At 32.7% G+C, this 22,130-nt stretch overlaps 2 protein-coding genes across 2 annotated transcripts in view; both read left to right on the forward strand.

Annotated features, from left to right (window-relative positions):
• Positions 1-8,274, forward strand: LOC143236068 (calreticulin-like). The gene is made up of 9 exons (XM_076474330.1): positions 1-229; positions 1,096-1,200; positions 1,602-1,805; positions 2,134-2,228; positions 4,366-4,575; positions 5,003-5,260; positions 6,358-6,450; positions 7,572-7,709; positions 8,038-8,274. The coding sequence occupies exons 1-9, from the start codon at positions 142-144 to the stop codon at positions 8,062-8,064; spliced, it is 1,218 nt and encodes a 405-aa protein (XP_076330445.1). The 5' UTR covers positions 1-141; the 3' UTR covers positions 8,065-8,274.
• An 11,645-nt stretch (positions 8,275-19,919) lies between these two features.
• The window catches only part of LOC143238513 (rho GTPase-activating protein 100F-like), a 33,656-nt gene continuing 31,445 nt past the window's right edge, over positions 19,920-22,130 (forward strand). Inside the window, exon 1 of the mRNA XM_076478798.1 lies at positions 19,920-20,541. The gene's annotated coding sequence lies outside the window, so the exon portion shown is untranslated. The remainder of the gene's footprint in view (positions 20,542-22,130) is intronic.

The following is a 22,130-nucleotide window of genomic DNA, read 5'->3' on the forward strand; positions in this document are numbered from 1 at the left end:
CAACTATCTTAACTACGAGCACTAGGGTGTATTTCATAGTTGTAGATTAGCTTGTTGGTGTAGGTTGGAAGTTGTCTCGCAGTTCCATTTATTCATTAATAGTTTTTTCTGATTTTCTAGTTTTGTGTATATTTAAGTAAAATGATGTATTTACTTTCAGCTATACTGATTCTCCCATTAGTATGCTGTAAAACAAATTATTTTTTTAAAGAACAGTTTAATGATGGAGGTAAGTATGACATGAAGGTAATTTGATGCATATATTTAACTTCCTAGATTCATGTCTGATCGCTTTAGTTATTGCACCTACTTGTTGATATACGTTGAGGTTTGCGTGATTAATTTGATCAAAAAACATTTAAATCTAAAATAAAACGTATTGTTTTTACTGCGTTTCCTAGCGCTGTGCCGTGTTACGACTGTAAAATAATGTTAGTAGTGTTTGTCTTTACAGATACTGCGCAGACCTAATATTCAAATACACAATTGTTAGAAGTTTTATGAGGGGGGGATATAGTGGGTTCGATCATCCATAATAATCTGACATAACTGTTAATTTTATGCTAATAATGATTATATATATATATATAACGTGAAAACAGTTGATATATGATCTCTCTGTCCTGTGTGGTAGGTGCAGAAAGTACTATTGTAGTGTTTAGGAAGTTTTGCCTTAAATTTATCTGGCTAGTTTGATGGACGTTATGTTTAGATTTCATGGTTTAACTTTTAGAAGTTTTTTTTTTTTCTTTTGGCTTCATATTGTTTTTAGTTTAATTGTATTAATAACTTGAACATTCTCCATTGTGAAAAGTTAAGGTATGAAATTCGGTATTGTGTTAAGTATTGTGTTCTTTTTGTTAATTTAACACAAAGAAGAGAAAGCTGCTCTTAATTGTACTACAGTCATTTGTATAAAATCTATGATTTTGATGCTATTTCTCTTGTTCAGTTTTTACATTGTAGAACAAGGTTATTTGTACATGTTTTCTAATATATATAAAAACTATTTTAGATCCATCCTTGTTTTAGTTGGAGAATCAAAATATTTTTTTTGCAAAGTCAGCTGTGAACTTTCATGTTTTTAATTTTCAGACCAGTGGGAAGAAAGGTGGGTCCAGTCTGAACACAAAGGTAAAGAGTGGGGAAAATTTGTTCTGTCAGCTGGAAAATTCTATGGTGATGAAGACCTGAATAAAGGTAATGAACGTTTTAAAAACACTAGGAGATTTTCTTGAGAAGAAAAGAAAATATTTCTAATGAAAGATTCAGTTACTTAATAAAGTGTTTAGATTATGAATAATTAGTTGTTTTTTTTTAAATATGTACTAAATACATCTAATTGTTAATTATGATGTAACACTTCATCAACCACATGTGATTTTTTTGTTTTTTATTTATCTTTACAGTGAAATTGGTGGATAAATTATACAACTATTTGTGATAATTCGGTTATTTACCTTTAGTGTCATAACATTGTCGAATTGGATATATCTGTGATCTGTATCTTTTTCTAATATTTGATGTTTACTGACAAGATGAGTAATTTAATTATTTTCTAATACAACAACAATATTAACAGAACATTTTATTATTAATAGGAATTCAGACATCTCAGGATGCAAGGTTTTATGGCATCTCTTCCAAATTTGATGCATTTAGCAATGAGGACAAGCCCTTGGTACTACAGTTCTCAGTGAAACATGAACAAAATATTGACTGTGGAGGAGGTTACATTAAAATCTTTGATTGTAGTTTAGACCAGAAAGACTTGCATGGAGAATCTCCATATCTGATCATGTTTGGTATGGTGCTTTTATTATGTGAACAATGTTAGTTTATGATGTATACTGTTTAAGGAAGAACTGTATGTGTGAAAAACAGGATAACAACAAACTTGTGAAATATATTTGTTTAAAAAGTTTCCAAGAAATATTTTGATTATGGTATGAGTGTATAACGTTCAAATGTGATGTAGAAACATGGTTTAATAGTATTGTTATATCATAAATATGTTTCTTGTTTATTAATTAAATAAATATATAAAATGTATATAAGTCAGACTTGCTAGTGTTCTTAATGTAAAAAATTAAGACTAATTGTGGTGTTTTAGACTATTGGTTTTATCTGTAGGTCCGGACATCTGTGGACCTGGCACCAAGAAAGTTCATGTCATATTCAATTATAAAGGAAAGAACCTTCTGATTAACAAGGACATTCGTTGTAAAGTAAGTAAAGGTGATTTTTAAAAAGAAAGACCAAATAAAACAGTATTTTAAGACATCTTGTATCAGTTAATATGAAAGCCTTTTCTGTATGTCAAGAGCAAGTAATGGGTACCTTCAATTTGATTAAATAAGTTTATTATCAGTGTTAATAAATGTTGCATATAATTCATATATAATGTTAAATCTCCACTTTTGTGTATCAAGTGACATATCTTTTATTTTCTTTAAGTTTATTCTCTCTAGAAACACTACATATTGACAATCTAGAACATTACCAGGATAAAATTAAACCCATTGTTTGTCTTCTCTCTGACATTAGTGTTAGTTTGCTTATAAATGACCATTTTCTGTGATATTTCTTGTGCTGTAATTTCATTTGTTACTCCAAGACATTTTAGCGTTGATTTGTTTTTCTGCTCCAGTTAGAAAGCTAGTTAAATTACAGTAGTTCCAGAATAAAAAAAACATTAATGGAACTTGCTTTTAAAAACTAGTGTTAAACAAGTATGTATAACTTACTGAATTACATCATGCTGTTGTAAATTAAAGGTCTTTTGAATATATTTTTTAACCCAAATGTAAAACTAACGTGATTTATATTTCATGTACTTTGTTATTTACCAAGTCAAGTGATGGTACTTTTATTGGCTGTTTTCACTAAGTTTTCTCTCTGATTAATTGTTGTCACTGACGAACATCATGAATTAATAAACTAAGACTGTTACAATAGATAAGTGATAATTACTCTGGAATCAGTCATTGATTTTATTTCAATTTTTTGCATTGATTTTCCTGTTGTTAGAAAAAAGGAAATAAGTTAGGCTTAGTTATGAGAAAAAAAAAAAAACTTCTTTTACCTAGGTTCTAGAAGTAAATTACCTTCAATTCTCAGCATAATTGACCTGTTAGTCAGACTGCCTTATTAAATTGCAGACAAATATTTAATAAGTACATCATTATAGTCATGTTTTTGTACATGATGGATGTGTTAAGTTATGTAGACAAGTATAGTGAACTCGGAATTATAGTAAATGTTAGTGTGTAACTTCACAGGAATGTAGGGGGGGGGGGTTCAGTCCAGTGGACCAACAATGGTAACAAGGTCATTCCTTATTTAAAAAAAAAAATAAAGGGAATTGTCTGAAATGTTGTCCTAACAACAATGTTACAAATGTTTCTTTATTCAGTCATAATTACCTGTACGTTTTATGACTAAAACTTAAATTTTAGTTAAAACTAAGCCTTGTAGTTTGTGAACATATTTTAGAACTTGGTATTTCTGATATACAAGTGTGGAAACTTAGCAACAAACTACATCTGAATGCAGTGAACTTCCACTTTTTTCTTTCTAAGCTGCAAGAACTTGTATTTCATATGTACTTGATTTTATCTTTCAAGTAATTTGTCAGTGTTTCATTGCACGGTACTTAATGTATGGGGTAGAAGAGGCTTGTGCCATCCCTTCTGTTATATACATAATTAGTAACAACTGTATTGCAAAACTTGGCCTTTTCTCACATCCTCCTCTTGGTTCTGTTTCAAAATAATCAAATTACATTAGATTATTTGATGTGTTTAACTTATAAGATTCAAATTTCTTTTCTAAAGGGTTGCTTTTGTTGTTTTTCTCAACTCGGATATCTTAAATTTTTGACTCCAATATTGGAAGTGTAAAGCTACAAAAACAAATTTAATGTTAACAACATTATTCCTAACTGCTTTTATGAATGTTTTATGGGTAAGTTCTAAAGAAGTGATAGTGCTCTTTATACAGAAATTATAGGTTGATTATTTCATGACAGATTAGATAGAAAGTTTTTAATGATGGTATAGATAACCAATAACTTCATTTAACTGTTGGCAGAAACTGAACTTTTTAAACAAGTAATATATTTGTTTGCCAATCTAGCATAAATTTGGACACCACCAGTAATATAACTTAACATTTACCAAATTTAATTCTTTGTGATTCATAGTGCCACTATTAACCATGATAGCATATAATTTATGCACCTCATCAGTTGTTTAAAATAAATACTTCACTACATGAGCTATCTTTTAAGAATGTTCTTTTGTGCTCTAAGTATTTCATAATATGGTGGAACTTAATTTTACAAACCTAACGTTTCTTTTTCAGGATGATGTTTATACTCATGTATATACACTGATTGTTCGTCCAGACAATACTTATGAAGTAAAAATTGACAATGAGAAGGTTGAGAGTGGTAACTTGGAAAATGATTGGAACTTCCTTCCTCCTAAGAAGATCAAGGACCCTGAAGCTAAAAAACCTGAAGATTGGGATGATAGGGCTAAAATTGATGATCCTGATGATACCAAACCTGAAGTATGTTTTCAATATTACCAAAGATGTTTCTCCTAACATGCAGAAGTTTTTAACTTTGTTTAATACTGCATGGTTGGTTAATTTCTTAGTGTTAAGTTTATTTATGAATATTTTCAATTAGGCAAATTGCATTTAATTTTTACATTTCATATTTGCAGTAAATGTGTTTTTGTTCCCAATACATGTACTAGTGATTATGTACTGCTACAAACATGATAATTTTATATTAACTGTAATAACTTTAAATTTAAAACCTACATATTGTTAAACTGAACTATTTATCTAATTTATAAATGCCAGTCTTCTTAGTAATACAGGTAACTATGTCTCTACTTTTGATGTGTCCATTTTACAATTCATTTTTGAAAGTGCTTTCAAATTAACTTTGCTTGTATGATTAAAGTTACTAATTCTTTGATATTTCTAGGATTGGGACCAGCCAGAATACATTGCAGATCCTGATGCTACAAAGCCAGAAGACTGGGATGATGAGATGGATGGTGAGTGGGAACCACCAATGATAAATAATCCAGCTTATAAGGGTGAGTGGAAACCAAGGCAGATTGATAACCCTAATTACAAGGGACAGTGGATCCATCCTGAAATAGATAATCCAGAATATACTCCTGATTCCAAGCTGTATAGGTACACAGAGATTTGTACTGTTGGGGTTGATTTATGGCAGGTGAATTTTAAGTTTTTTGAAACTTTGTTTGGAAATAAATACTAAAAAAAAAAACAAAAAAAAAACTAAGTGCATAAATCTAAACAATTCTCGGTTCTTTTAAAAATGTATATTGATAAGTCTACATCTTGTCTTTGTGATATTCAATGTTTCATGTTTAGCAATCTTTAATTTCTTTTGTTCTTTACTCTTAAAAAAAACCCAGTGGTGGAGGGCACATAATGGATTGATACTACACTTGTTTATACTTCAATTTAAAGTTGAAGAAGCTTTATCCAAAATCAATGTAGTTAGCTGGGAGTGTTTAAAAAAAAAAAAAAAAAGTATCATCATAAAGTATATCCTGCACTTTAAGCAGTGGGTGCATTATAAGAAGAACAGTTAGTTGAAGTAGGTGGTAGGGTTCTTTTGAATGGCTCCCTTTTCTCTGGTCAGTAGTTTAAAATTGTAGATAACAGCAAGTATCTGTAAATACAAATTACAAATACCTTCACCTGTCAGAACAAACCTTATTGATTTTCTTATTTAAAATGAGTTGTAAATGGTACTAGTTATATATTTTAATCTTTAGCCTTGTGATGTGTTGCTATTGTTGGAGATTTGGTCAGACGTTTCTTGGTGTTTTCCTCATGCAAGATTCAACTTAACTGACCCTTTATTTGTGTTTGGATGTCTCTTAACTGCATAAGAAGTACCTCTGTACTTAGCATAAATTCATTTTATCTTTTTACAATTTGACAGTTAAATGTTTAACATGTTGATTTGTGGCTTCTTTTAAACATTTGATTTTTGTAAGCTGTGCAACACATTTGCATTCAACTGTTATGGGTGGACTGCACTTGAAATGGTGAATCAGCAGTCAGTGGGTTTAACCTTTGACCTAATAATACTAAGTACTTCGCTATCTTCTGTCAACTAGTGTTACTTGTAGTTCTGTAAATTCTTTCATTACTGAATTAATTGATATTACGTACAATGCTTTATCATTACATCATACCTCAGTAGAGTAAACTGCTTCTTTGAGAAAACTGGGTGTTTTGTTTTATAATTTCTGTTTATGTTGACCAGTAGTGTAACTTTTTATTTCACTTTTGTAGGTAAAATCTGGAACAATATTTGATGACGTACTTATTACTGATGACCCAGAATATGCAAAACAGTTTGCAGATGAGACCTGGGGAGCTACAAAGGTGAATTACTTTTGTGTATATTTTTTTTTTGAAATTTCAATTCAAAGTACACTTCATTTGATATATTTTGTACAGTGCTGTCTTACTGTATTTCATAAACTATTAATTTCTTTTTAAATTTTCTTTGTGAGATAGTACTAAAGCTGGGGCTCATTTCCCTGTAATTGAGACAGCAGATAAAGTATCGTAGATTTGGTTTAAATACAAATAAACTGAATATTTTTCAAATTTTTGCTTATTTGCATAAAAAAGGTTGCTTTAAATAACCAGATTCAAATGTGTTAACTAAAGTATAATTAATATTCATTATAAATGGGTTGATTTAATAAACTAGTGTTCTTTAGTACTGAGACCTATTTCATCTTCTAGTGACACCACTTCTGTGACTTGTGATAGGCTATTCTAAAAATAAATACTTGTGTATGTGTACTATGAAGGATCTTTTCTATTTCCTTGCTGCCTTTACAGTAGTTCTGTCAAGTTATAAGTAATCTGTAAAAACTAAATATGAACTACTGGACATGTATTTAATTTTACTTTTCTATAAGAAGACTTATGTTAGTTTTCTTTGCCATATTCCAAGCCTAGTGTGCTTAGCTGTGGTTACTAGAATGTTGCCAGGCTTTCATTAGCCTAATTCACATCATAAGTCATAGTTTGTGAAAATTTATCATAAATATCTCTACCACTAATGTCATATCTGGGCTAGTGATATTGTTGGCACTGAATATGGGATGTTTAACATTGTTGAAATATTTTTAGTTACTTTCACTCGTGCTCTTAGAAAGTTGACAGAGATCTGTATTTTTCATTATTTTGTGTATACATTTTTTATCAAGTTTCAGTTTAAATTTTTCAACAATGGTCCTTTCTTATCAGCTTTAAAGTAAGAATATAAATCAAGTGTTGAGACTTAATAGTTAGTGTTTTATATAATTCAACACTGTGGCTGTCATAGTTTAAAACACTGTACACTTTGGACTAAACCTCAACTTTTATGTGTATGATGTAGTTTTGGAAAGTAAATAATTTTAATAAAGTAAGTTCAAGAATTAAACAACTTTGTATGAAATTAGTCTCAATTTATTTCTGGTTAAATGAAAACTTATCCTAACAAATAGGAAGCTGAAAAGAAGATGAAAGATAGCCAAGATGAAGAAGAAAGGAAGAAAGCTGAGGAAGAAGCCAAACAGTCAAAGGAAAAGGAGGAGGAGGAAGAAGAGGAAGAGGAAGGAGATGAGGAAGAAGAGACAACAGAGGTACACATCCTTTATAGTGAATTAAATGTTTAACCCTGTTCCCTAATTTATTATTTATTTTCAGAAATGTTATTTTTAAATTCCTGGTTCTAATCTTCTACATGTTCTTGGTGTAATATTAAGTTGGTTATGTTTTGTTTTTAAGGTTTTTGTAAAATGTTAACATAATAATGATTCTACTAAAATCTTATTCATTTAGTATAAACATTTGTATTCTCATTGTCTTGGTGGTGATGGTAGAATCAATAAATTTTGTATTTATTCAATACTTTGATTTAGTTTTGAGTTTACAGTCTGATTTCAGAGATGTTTTTCTTTCTCTTTCTAGGAACCTCATGAACATACAGAGTTGTGATGTGCCTAGTGTTATGTTCATTTATTTTTCCTTTGCTGTACATAGTCCAAGTCATGCAGACCAGAGTTGTGAAGCTTTAACATAAGGTTTTTTATTTTTCTTACCATGGATACTATTTATCGGTTGTGGATAGTCACTTAAAATATAGGGATGCACAGTTTGAACAAGAGGTGTACATGATATGTGAATAAACAAGTTGGTTGTCTCTTGTATTTTGGTTTATGTATTAGAAATAAGAATAGAAATTAACAAACCAGTCCAGCATCTTGATGTGGATCCAGATTAAGGAGTTATTATAGAAAGGATTGGGTTGTTTCCATTATGTCATCAACCAGACTTTAGACTTGACATGACCATGTTGAGTTAACATGGAGAAGTAAATTTGTAAACCAGTGTGGCAATGAAATGCACTCAAAATGTTCAAGATATGCTTGTGAACATGATGACTTGTGTAGCAATTAGGCTTAACTGTGGGTACAGGTAAGATGAGGAAAGACATTCAAAGATATCCCAATTAACTTGACATCAAAGTTGAATTGGAGATTTATTAATTAGTTACTGCATTGATAACCAAATATATACCAGTAGTCCCAATAGTATCATTTAATTAAGGATGGGATAATGACCAGTATGGTAAGAACATTATATCAATTTCATTGTTTAAGTTTTCATTTTAAAATTGTGCTGATCTATCAAATCACTAGTTTGTTTCTGGAATGACCTCCCCCATCCCCTTGTTCCCATTGGTCCTAGTATTGGTCTTAGTATTAAGAGATACTGAACTAGCTCCATGGCAGGTTTTTAAAAGAAAAATACATAACTGAAATATTTTGAACATAATGGTACAAAGTGAGTACATAAACATAAAGATATTAACAAGTAATGTCATTTGTTCCCTGTAACGATGAAATAATTTTTGTTAGAAATATCTTCATTTAAACTACCCTACACTTTAAGGAAGATAAACAGCAAATTGTTAGAGTAGTATGTGAAGGGAAGGTAATTGATTTATTTTCTTACTAAATCTCTACCTCTGGTTTTATACCTTTTTTTAATTCTGATATAAATAAGCTAGTATTTTCCATCAGAGTGAAATCTATAACTTGGTGTGTTACCCCTGAAGGGCATCTTGTCTATAGTGTTGAAATTCTGATTATTTCTAGCTTCAATATTTTAATTTCCATTTAACTTTTAGAATGTTTGTTTTTTTCTCATCTTGCTGTACTTTCATATAGCTTCATTCTTCTGTAAACTGCAGTGTTTAAGTGTTTGCAGAAATACTTGTTATTAAACAAAAGTATTTGTTAAAATAGACATTTAGTTTTGTCAGAAAACAATTTATTGGCTTGACCACTTCAATACAAAACTGCAGGTTAATCTTATTACATAAACCTAGATTACTCATGTAGGTATCTTAATAGGACTGATTCAGATTTGGCATTACTGATATGCTGGAATTGTTTATTTGCCTTTGTTAAAATATTTTCAGAAGCAGACTACGTACCCATAAATTTGTATAGCAATACTAATAAAAAAAAACACGAAAGGATCTGTTTATATAGACAACTTGTTATAGTGTCATTGTTGAGGTTAAAGCTCAATTTCTTGTGTAGAAAACAGATAAAGCCGATTTTAAACGTGATACGTTACTTACTAGTTACCAAAACGAATGGTTGTTTCTGGATCCTAGATGGGAAGGCTAGTAAAACGCTTGGTTAAGAGTTTTCATAATGTAATATAATACAAGAAATAATGCATGGCTTGAAAAAGTCGACTTATTTCAATGCTGAGATTTTTTTATATAGGTATGTTGTTGTCCAGTAGTTTCAATACTGTTTAAAACAATGTCAAGAGGGGAAATAAAACCTTGATTTTTACTGTCAGTAAGTTTTAACGATTATTGAGATTAAAAAGGGATGAACATTCTGTCAACACATTAAAGTTAAACGTTTGTATGACTAGCAAGTATAAGATTGTCATGACATATTGACAACTGTGCAGCAGAGATTCAATCTCGAACTGTTCATTTGTTAGTCTGTCATGCCAAAATCACATTTTTATTCACATTCTTTTCCTTATTCCATCTAGTGCAGAATGACTATTTTTCCAGTGACTGTTTGAAAAGTGATGTCTCGAAATGTAGAGGCTCTGTATCTGGTAAAGTTGCTAGCATCTCCTAAAATGGAATTTCATGAATATTCACTTTTCAACTGAGTTATGCGATAGTTGAACAAATGTGTGAAAGAAAATTATGGAGGGGTAACTTTTGTTGCTTTTACAGAAGATAGAGATTTTAATTATGTTGCTACTGGTCATTCATACTCGTGGATCCTCACCTGTTATAAAATGTCGCATATTACCTAATGAAGCTTGGGTACGACTTATTGCTATTCTCTTTCTAGACGGTCCTGGGTCCCCACGTTGATTCAATTTCCCTTATTTTCAAATGCTATGCGGAACAGCGTATATCTTTGTTTTAAAAATTTTGTAGCGGAACCCATGCTTACCATCTGATTGTTAAAATATTTCTTTTCCGACAGTGTTTCTTACACACCTTTCTTCAAATCGTAATTTTCTTTAGTGGCATTTCGATACTCACGAAATGTTTGTATATTTCACTTATGTTATCAGATTGTAAAAACGAAATAGAATAATTATCTATTAAGCCTTATTATAATAATAAGGCTAATAATAATTTTCTAATATAGAAAACTAAATATGAATTGTTCAACTAAAATTGGCTTATATACGCTGCCATAAGTTTGAAAATAGAACTGTTTGTGGGATTGGAATAACTTGTTGTTGTAGTTCAATATCATTATATACTTTTGGTGTCACTCACGGAAGAGGTCATTGTAGACAGACACTGCATGGATTAACACAATGCAAAGATTATACATTAAAGGTCTCAATTACATGGGGAATCTCGTAAGATCTCGTAAACACGCGTTTTTTGATGAAATGATTAGATATGATGTGGTTTGGGGATGCGGTCTGGTAAAAACGACCCAATTATGTTTTGTAAGTCATACTGACATACCTAACATAACTATAATATAGAACGAAGTATTATTAGACTTGTTAACAAAGAACTTTTTGAAGATGTCTTTTCAGTTTCCAGCATCTAGCCCTCGATTTTCTTTAGTCAAAGATTAGTTTTGTTTTTTTTTTTTAATTTCGCGTAAAGTTACTTGAGGTTTATCTGTGCTCGCCGTCCTTAATTTAGCAGTGCAAGACTAGAGGGAAAGCAGCTAGTCATCGCTACCCACCGCCAACTCTTGGGCTACTCTTTTACCAACGAATAGTGGGATTGACCGTCAAATTATAACACCCTCACGGTTGGAAAGGAAAGCATGTTTGATGCGACCAGGGTTCGAACCCGCGACCCTCGGATTACGAGTCGAACGCTTTAACCCACCTGGCCAGGCCGGGCCTGTCATAGAGTATTTTCATAATGAATTTTGATAGATATCAAATAATTGTCACCTGTAAGAGAATGAAAATTGCCTAAGATCTGATCAACAGTAAACATAATTCTTCAATTCGTGTGTATATCAGCATAGCATCTGCTTAAATTTCTTTTTCACACCCTACTATTTCTACCTTCTGAATTGACCAGTTCTGACCTCCCGATTCAATAATGTACATTTTATATTGTTTTGTGGGACGCTTCATATTTACAGAGTTAGGGCATGTAGTTCTTTTGTTGAGAATTATTAAAATAAAATGAAAATCGACTTCTCGGTCAGAGAGTGAAGCAGCTTCTCAAGATTGTTTAATCAAGTGAAAGTTGCGTCATCTAGCAAAACTACCTTTAGACAAGCAAAATGTAAACAAAATATCGCGTGACAAACAAGAGGTCAAATGGTTCTTTCACAATTTCTACATTATTAACTACTAAAAAGTTGTTTCGATAGATTATTACGTGTGAGAAAAGAGGTGGAATGACTCCATGAAAATACATTTAGTCTAAAATTAATGTGGAGAACTCGGACTCCATCGGATTTTCAGATACGTTTTTTAATTTTTTGTATGCAACGAATTGTTGGCAAATTCGTGAACTTCTTGGTTACATGATCCATCGTAATCTAATCGCGCTCGGACGATATGCTGTCAGTTTGATTTAGTTGTCCTGTAGTAACAGTATTTCTAACAGAATGTCACACACACACATATACAAACTAAAACTGATACTACTGATCCATGATTGTTCGAGCGCTCTACTCGCAACCTGAAAATTTCTAAACATGCTTCTCCTTTTCAACCTTTGGCCCTCATAACGTCACGGTCATTAGCTCAAAAGTTGGCGGGAACTGGCGATGACCAGCTAGCTGCTTCACCTTGATTATATTACTTCAAAACTAACAGTTGGTGGCATTTCATTAAATTTCGATAAGAAGAAATTTCAGTAAGATGTCGCATGCATTTTGATTTTATATAAAACTGATAACATAAGCAAATTTGTCAACGATTTCTATATAATAAAAGTTTCTTAGATTTACAGTTTGGGTAAGCTAACCACAAGATTAAAAGTATGAAATATAAATAATTTCATTTCACACTGGGTTAACTGTATTAAATTTAAAAATTTTGAATACACAAATGAGTAACTCACGTCCCAACCATAACTGATATAAAATCGCCGTGGAATAGAACGCATCAGATCTATATGTTTACACTGCTTAACGTTAAGTAAGTTATGCTATGGACAATTTATTGCTTTTAAGAAGAAAATAGAAGTTTCTTCAGATGCAAAATATTCAGACACCTTGACCATAAAGACGTGGTAAATCGTAGATTTAGGAACTGAAAATATCGACTGTACTTTTTTTAAAAAAAGCATCAGCTTGGAGTACCAGGCCCATCTAGAAAGAGACCAACAAAAAGGTGTATCCCAAGTGTGATGAACAAAGTGTGGCGCCTTACAACAAATAATAATTCAGAGATACAAAGATAAGTGAAAAAAGCTGTATGTGTCCAAGGTAATAGTACGCAATGTGATCAAGAAGGATGTCCTTTAGGGAAAGCGACACATGTTGTGAATACAAAAGCTGATTTCACGATATGTCCTTTAAACCATTGCATACTTCAAGAAATTTAGACCACTTGTGTTGGAATGAAACGACAGTTGGAAGTATTTGAAATGAAAAGTTATAGACAAGTTATGAAGTCCAACAATATAAATGAAACATGGGATCATGCCATGGCAAAAAGAATAATTGCTGAAAACTGAAGATGTGGACCCAAGGGGAGGTTGGCAGAGATTAGTTATTTACGTTACTTTTCCTTGCTGTGTCTACCGTGAGATGTAAAGGGGAACACGTAGAAATTTTTGAGGTGTTCTACCCAGAGTTTTTAAAGAGTAATTCTAATGCTATCATGACTCCACCTCTTTCCCTTACCTTGTATCCAAGATATGCCAGTAAGGTACAAAAACATTTTATTAGTTGATTTCTAACATGTTCTAGAACTGATCTTCCTCCCAGTCTTTCTCAGATTTTTTGTTTCTGATTCTGTTTCTGCTCTGAGGGATCGTCTTGGTCACCTCTTTCTGTTGTAGTTATTTCACTCTTCTGTGAAGTTGTTAGAGTCCAGATGTGGTATTGATAACACACTATTGGAAGGAATATAGTTGTTACAAACTGAATATCTGTGTTGATTGCGATATGTTTATGTTGCAGCAGTGGCGAAAGTTGTCTTAAAACCTAATACGCTTTGGTGCAGCTGATGTTTATATTCCTCTGTTTATTTTACGATCTTCCGTAAATATATTTCCCAAATACTTAAAATATTCTGTCCGTTCGATGTCAGTGTTATTCACCCGGATTTTCATTTCTTCTCTTTGTCTTCCAGTAGGCATTACTTGTATTTTCTCTGTACTCATTTTCATATTATTACATTCTTAGCATTTGATATCCAATCAATTCAGATGATCCTGTAGTTTTCTATCTCTTTTGGTAATGAGGGCTTAGTCAGCAATCAAAAAGGAGCTTACAGATGCCATCTCCTTCTAACGGGTTGAGCGCAGATAGGCCTCGTGTAGCTTTGCGCGAAATTCAAACCAAATCAATTTAACGGGTTGGCTTGTTTGTAGATGTTAATATTGAAGAGAAGTGGACGCATCCTTGCCTCACACCTGATATTGCTTTGAAGAGTGTTTGGTGTCCCTCTCTTAGTTCTTACTGTGCTCATACTTTATATATACTGATCCTGTTAATTTTCCCACCATTCTGTTTGTTCTACTCTGTCAAATGTTTTTACTTGATCGACAAATGCTAGTTTTAAGCTATGATTGTGTTCTATACTCTTTTCTGTCACTTGTTTTAGAGTGAAGATGGCGTCTGTGCAGCTTCTATTTGATAGAAAATTTACCTGTGATTCTGAAAATTATTTCCCAATGACTGGTCTTAGCCTCCTTTCAATGATCTTAGCGTATTTTATCTGTATGTCTTAGGAGCGTATTTTGTGCTGCGACTGCTCTCTACCAATCTTCAGGCATTTCCTGCTACTCGAAAAATCCTTCTTAACTATCTTGTACCGACCTCTCCTGTGGCCTTGGTTAACTCTGAAGTCAAACCGTCTTCGTCCGCTGTTTTATTACTTAGAACTGTTTTAATGCCTTTTCTTGTGTGGAATTTTCGTAGAATTAAGCACAATGCTACGTAATGGGCTATCTGTTTTCTGCCTATTACTACAAGTAAATAAGACACGGCTCACGTGGTTTTGTTTTCTGGTGTACTCCACGATCTGTTGATTCATTTAGGTTGGGCAGATCCTTGAAATAATCTCTTCATTTGTCGAGTACCATCCCTCTACAAAGTATGGACTTACCATTGATAATTTCAGCTAGGTTTATAATTTGATTCCCGATTTCGCATTACTTCAACTTTTTCTAGAAAGTTCTGACTGCTGTTCTCTCCTCTGTCACAATGTTTGTTCCAAGTTTTTCTGCGGTTCTCTTTACTTGATATTCTGTAGTTGATGTACCTTTGTTCAGTTTCATATTTAACCATGGTTGGAAGACTTTTTTTCTTTGCTTATACTGTCTACTTTGTTTCTTCAGTCCGCCAATTTTATATCTTTTGCTGTGGTTTCCCTTTTACTTTATTTTCACAAAGGAGGCTTATTCTATAACTACATTTTTCAACCGATTCCATTGCTCTTCCAGGAAGACAATGATATTATTCTTCGATATTTTTGTTGAAGTTGATCTTGGTTTTCGTTTTCGTGTTTATTATTTTTTCTTTTACGACATTTTCTTTATTCCATCTTGTGTTGGTTTTTTATAGTCATTATTATTATTATTTTATGATCTCTATCTGATATGTTAGTATTATTCTCAAATCACAAATTTTGATTTTATCATTTGTCCTTGTTAGTATTATTCTCAAATCACAAATTTTGATTTTATCATTTGTCCTTGTTAGTATGAAGTCAGTGTGTTTTTTTTATTTTTAATGCATTTCATTTGTGTTATGTATAAATCTGTGATTATCTCAGTCATTCTATTTGAGTATTTGTCCCCAGGAGGTCCTGGGTATTTCATGAAGAGTTCTTTCTCCATTTGGGTTAGTTTCTGAGGCCCTGGGTATTTCACGGAGGGTGTTCTGTTCATTCGTACTCTTCCATTATCATCTTCAATTACAAAAAGTCTCAGTTGGTCGTGTACTTCAGCAAAGTGTTCATTACTTGTTCATCTGAGTACTTTCCATCACAAGGTTCGTATACTTGTAAATGTGTTCTTATCTTTATACGAGTATATTCTTACCGTGTCCATTCTTTCTGAGATGTATTTGATTTCCAGAATACTTGTAGCTACTTCTGGTTGGTAGTAAAACCACTGCCTTGTTAAGGAACAACACACACACACACACAAGGATCGGTTACTGTTCACTGTAACTATAGAAACTCACTCCACTACCTGGTTAAGGAACAACACACATTTATATTTTTGTATAATTCTGATGGATGTTCGTTTTTTACAGCTACTATACTAACACTAGTAACTTTGGTTTGGGTGGGGTGGGGTGGGGTAAATATTAAATGAATGAATAAAGGGTTTATTATATAAAGATATGATAAAAAGAACATGTTATACAAAAGGCAAGCCTTGCAGAGATGTAAAATAAAATTGGGTGTGTGAACGAACTAGGAATACCTGAAACATTCATACTGTTCAAGTTATATTCCATTTTTACAGGACGGCCTGTAGGTTAGGGCAATCTGATGGCCGCGGATTCGAATCCCCCGTTATTCCGAACATACTTGCCGTTTCAAACGTGGTAACGTTATTATGATATGATCAATCCCAATATACGTTGGTAAAAGAGTCAAAGTGCTGGAGGTGGGTGGTGATGACTAGCTACATTTCCTCCAGTCTTACACTACTAAAGTAGGGACGGCAAGTCCTTACAGCCCTCGTGTAGCTTTGACTGAAATTGAAAACAAACCAACAGTAAATGGAAGAGTTCCCAAACACCCAGCCACCAACCTACAACCTTCTTTAAATGAAATAACAGAATATTGATAAAGAAAAATAATTAAGATTAATACATCAAAGTCTAAAATAGTCCTCCTCGTAAACTTAAAGAAACTCCGAAAATAACAACCCAGAAATATATCTACATGACAACACAGAACTATATCTCCAGGAAACACTCTTCAAACGACTAGATCAGCAAAATGTCTTAGTTTTACGTATGATTGAAAATTAATTTGAGCATATTATTGAAAGTTCAAATAACAAAGTTAAAAGTTTATCTGTATATAATACAGACACAACACTCAAAAACATAAATATAGATAGACAGTTAAAAGTCTGTACATAAAACAGGCACAATACGAATATAGAAAACAACTAAACTGTAAACATTACAAATTGCACATTATGATAGGATTCTGAGCATATCATTCACTTATTTCAAGACAAAACGTATATACAATTAATTATACGTGTATTAGATTGCTCTACCATATAGAAATGAGCCTAAGTACGTCTCACCCATGAAGATAACTTTAGCAGTCAGCCACTTATTACTAGGGTTACTTATTTTGTCATTGCTGTGTATCAAAAGGGTATTTATCTAAATACATATGATGTGGTCTACATAATGAAAACACATTGGAATATATAATAGTGAAGTTTATACCAATTTGAACGATAAACGTAGTACATGAATGGACATAGCCGTGATAGGGGTAACGAATTCATACCTTGACTTTACGTGAAGTCAACACTCTCTCTTGTCTAATGCGTTTAACATCTGAACAGTGCAACCTGGACTAAAATATTAGTGCTCGAGGGAGGAAGAGGCCAAAGCCAACCATCCTGGATCCATACGGATATAAATCCTGATGCAGAATAGGAGGCGGGCAAAGTACCTTTTAGATGTAAGATTTTGTGTTAATTACTTATAAATATATGAGGTTTCTTTAACTTTACTGCTAAACTATACGGGTTTGGTTAACTTTGCTACTAAATGAAGGTTTGCTATAACTGTACGGGTTTGTTACAGATCCTAATAAATGAAGGTCTACTATTTTATATACGGGTTTGGTGAAAGTTCCTAATAAATGAAGGTCTGCCATTTTATATATGGGCTTCTTTAACTTTTTAAATAAATGATGGTTTAGTCCTTAATGTTAAGTTAGGTTGTACATTATACATTTATATCAATAAAAAGAACAACCATATCACTAGGTTTTTACTCTCTGAATATTTATTTCATTGAGCACGTGAATTAAAGATCACACACAGATTGAGATATTACTTAATATAATTTTTGATTTTACAAAGACACAACTAACTCCCAACGCACGATTCTGATAAATGCATTTCTTAAATGAAATAGCGCAAAAACATATTTTTATTAAATATGTTACTTTTATTTGGCCTAGTTCGTACATGTAACTTAATAAAGAGAAACAATTTTTTTTTCTTAAGTTAACTTTAGCTTTAAGTAGTTTAGTATGTAAATGATTACACATTAGAAACTTTGTCTTTATTAACAAATAAAGATTATATATAATAATTTCTTCTTCTTTCAGATTAGTTGTAAGTAATTTATTTTCTTAAATGATTACATACAATTAGCAGTTCGTTGTTATTAACTTCACTTTAGTTTCGTACATAATTACACATAAGAAACGGTTTAATTTAACTTTAATTGGTTTAGGTACATAATTATATATAGGAAACAATTCACCTTTAGTACATTTGGATTAGCTTTAATTAGTTTAGTTTCGTATTTGATCATGCACAAGAGACAAATTAATTTAACTTTAATTAGTTTAGTTTCGTACATGTTCATGTATGAAAAATGATTGATATCTAGGAAACTCAAAGTGAAATTAATTTGGCTAACTAATTAATTAAACAGAGAAAAAACTAAGTTCAAGCTCTTATTTCTCAGTGGCAAACATACTGTTTTAAAGGCCTGGCATGGCCTAGCGCGTTAAGGCTTACGCTTCGTAATCTGAGGGTCGCGGGTTCGCGCCCGAGTCGCGCCAAACATACTCGCCCTCCCAGCCGTGGGGGTAATGTACGGTCAATCCCACTATTCGTTGGTAAAAGAGTAGCCCAAGAGTTGGCGGTGGGTGGTGATGACTAGCTGCCTTCTCTCTAGTCTTACACTGCTAAATTAGGGACGGCTAGCACAGATAGCCCTCGAGTAGCTTTGTGCGAAATTCCAAAACAAACAAATACTGTTTTAAACAAATTTTTCTATCAAAGCAACAAGTTATTAATGATTATGTAGTGATTATATTATATTATGTATTATTCTTATTCTGCATGCTAACAGATATATTGTTTGTTTATATTTTTTCATGTACAACTATGATGGAATACTTTAAATATATACTGTCTTTCATGTGTGTAATAATTATCATAAGTGAATAGGCTGTTATTACATTACTAGGTCTGGGCCATGGATACTGCTTGCATGTGACATGTTAAAATACATACATTGTAAGAGAAGTCACCTGTTTAGTCTGATTGTGATAGAAGATAATATTAAAAACCATTAAACATTTTAAAATCAAATGATGACGGAGAAAAGTTTTTGTCACTTTTATTGTTAAGCACAAAACTACACAATAAGCTATTTATACTGAGATTCGATTCTCAGTAGTCAGTGTTATTAGCCTTCAGACGTACCACTGAAATATTATAGTAATTTATATAAAGGAATAATAAGGTTGGAGTTGACGTAAATTCGTGATAAAGACTACAGAACGTAAAAAAACGTAGTTTAATAATGTAAAGTAAAAAGATAGGTGGTTTAAAATATTTGTATTTTTAACGATTCTTAACCGTTAAGTAAATAAAAATATATAGATTTGAATGTTACTAATACCGGGTTTGAAAGACTGGTGCTGGTCATAAAACTTGCGTCATCAAGTAGGAAGTTAACATATCTTTAAGTCTAACCTTTGGCTGTATTTTATGTCCAAAATGTGTTAACACGTTAAAACAATTCGGTAAAACAAATTATTATTATTATTTTTACTGATCAAAACAAAATAAAATAGTGGTTTATCTCGAACCTCACGTGTTTTTAATTAATATATCCTGTGAATGATCAGTTTCATTTTTCATTTTGAGTGACATGTAGTGTTTGTGAGGGTAAATATCTCTCGCTAGACTGGCCAGTAAAGAGATGTGTATGTAAACAACACAGCTACATACCTGAGGTTCAGCTAGTTGGTACTATTGTCTAGCCTCTCATTTCGACAGTGTTAAAATAACACCGGTGGCAAGACTACGCCGGACATTGTCGACGTCCCCTTCCGTCAAGAATGGGCGCCATCCCTGCTCATCGATCGGATTCGTTCTCATCGGTAGCTAGGGTTAACCGTTTGATTCGGTGTGTATGAGGGTGGAGGGGGGAAAGTGTGAGGAGTAATCGTTCGAACGACATTAGTGAGATGAAACTGTCCAAAGATCCCGCGAAAATGTGAATTCTTTTAAACCGGATGTGATTCTGAGCAGAACCAGCGTGAAAACCGACCGGAACGTGAGAACGTGAACAAGTTGAGTGCATACAACCCCTTCTCCCCTAGGAGTAGCAATAGATGTCGTTCCTACCCCTTCATCAAGGGAACTTAACCTTCCTTCACTGCCACATCTAGTAGAAAGTACCCTGTGATGGATGTAAAATATGTCACACGGAATACCCTAGTCAATGACGTGTCGACAGCCTCGCTTCGCGGAGAGGAAGCAAGCGTTTGTATTCAGCTGCCATGATAGACGGGTCAGCAAGGCCGGTTAGGTCACCATGGAAAATTTTGACTGACCATCGACCTCCGGACCTCACTTGCATCAACGAGTCTTTAGTAATCACGTGCTTTCTGCACTGAAGTTAATTTAAACGTTTTCCTTCAGATACTGTCCAAGTTATTAAACACGTTTTCTTTTTATTCTCAGTGTTTTAGTATTATGAGTTTTATTGTTCATTCTCGTCGTCACTGCTCCAGGTAAGTTTCCAGTCATTCGAATATTACACATTGTTGTCTTACTGTAACGGAGTATGTGTAACAACACGTGAAGTAAAATCGGAAGGATGCCACTCAGCAACAACATTTAGGGTTTTGCTGTTACTACAGTTTGTAGCCAACCGTGTTACCTTTAAATAATTTTTTAAACCAATCCTAGGTAAGCTCTGTTTCTTATTTGCATAAAGGTCTTAAAATGTCCAGATATCCTTGTGTTCCTATTGGTTACCTTTCTTGCTTCTGGAATTTTCTCTGTTGAAATACTAAAGTGCCTAAATGACGTCAACAGTGCTGCAATTCTTATTGGTTGTAATGGTCTCTCAACTTAAACATCAGTTGTCCTAATCACGTGACTATTTAACTACTTTCCATAAGCTGCTCAAGAAATTGTTATTGAACGAGTTGTGATAGAAATATTCCTAAGAGTCATATCGAAAATGTCTCGCGACAGATGCGAGAAAAAGCCAACAAAAAATAATCTTTGTTTCTGTGTGAATGAGATTTTTGAAATTATATTTTTTTAATCGCATAACTCGTGGTTTGTACTCCTCGCACATTAAAGCTGCCAGAACTTCTTGATCTCTGAACCTATTGACAAACAGGCATCCTTGAAAAGAAAAAAAACCAAACCTGATGTAAAGATTAAAATATGTTTTAGGGTTAATAAGCATGTGAGTATCAGAGAAGAAAATAAGTTTTTCTCAGCCCTAGTTCGTCTGTAAGTAGATTGATATACACTTATATTTTGTGTGCTTCGAGTTATATACCTATGCACTTTTGAGCCGTCACATGACTTTCCCGAAGTCTGTGTGTTTGTGTTTTTCTTATAGCAAAGCTACATCGGGCTATCTGCTCAGCCTACCGAGGGGAATCGAACCCCTGATTTTAGCGTTATAATCCGGAGACATACTGCTGTACTAGCGGGGGACTTCACGAAGTCAAGGATAGACCAGTATAAATATACAGATGTAAAATGTACATATTCAGGACATTACGTAAAAAAAAATAAAAAAAATTATATTATTCAGAAATAAATAGTTGATTCGAAGAATCATGCATCGGTAGAGAAGGAAGATGTTTAGTTTTGTGACTGGGTGTGTATGTAATATTCTTCAGCTATATACATGCGTGTGTATATTTAAAGTGTGGCAGTAATACAACAATACATCATAGATCGGCTTTCCCCACTTTCTCAATCTCTGAGAAACAAAAAAGTTATGGAATGTTTTAAAATATTAGGAAGTCCAAAAATATATTGGTAATTACGTCTCTTGACCCAGTTCATACTGTTGAAATAACTTGACTGGTATTTTATAATGTTGGTTTATCTATCAAACTTTTATAAATTATATAAACTATTTAAGTTGAAGGGCTATGATCTTTCCGAAACCATGAAACTGCTAAAATATTGTGGTTGTATATATTATTTTTAAGCATCGTCCTAAACCAGCGCTGTCGTTAAATAAACTAAACAGAGGTCCAAGATTTGAATCCTTGATATTGAAAAATCAATATGTTGAAAAATAAAACAAATTGTGATAAGAATTATATTCGGTTCCATTATTCGACTA

Source organism: Tachypleus tridentatus, chromosome 13 (assembly GCF_004210375.1).
Source record: "Tachypleus tridentatus isolate NWPU-2018 chromosome 13, ASM421037v1, whole genome shotgun sequence".
Classification (NCBI taxonomy): domain Eukaryota; kingdom Metazoa; phylum Arthropoda; class Merostomata; order Xiphosura; family Limulidae; genus Tachypleus; species Tachypleus tridentatus.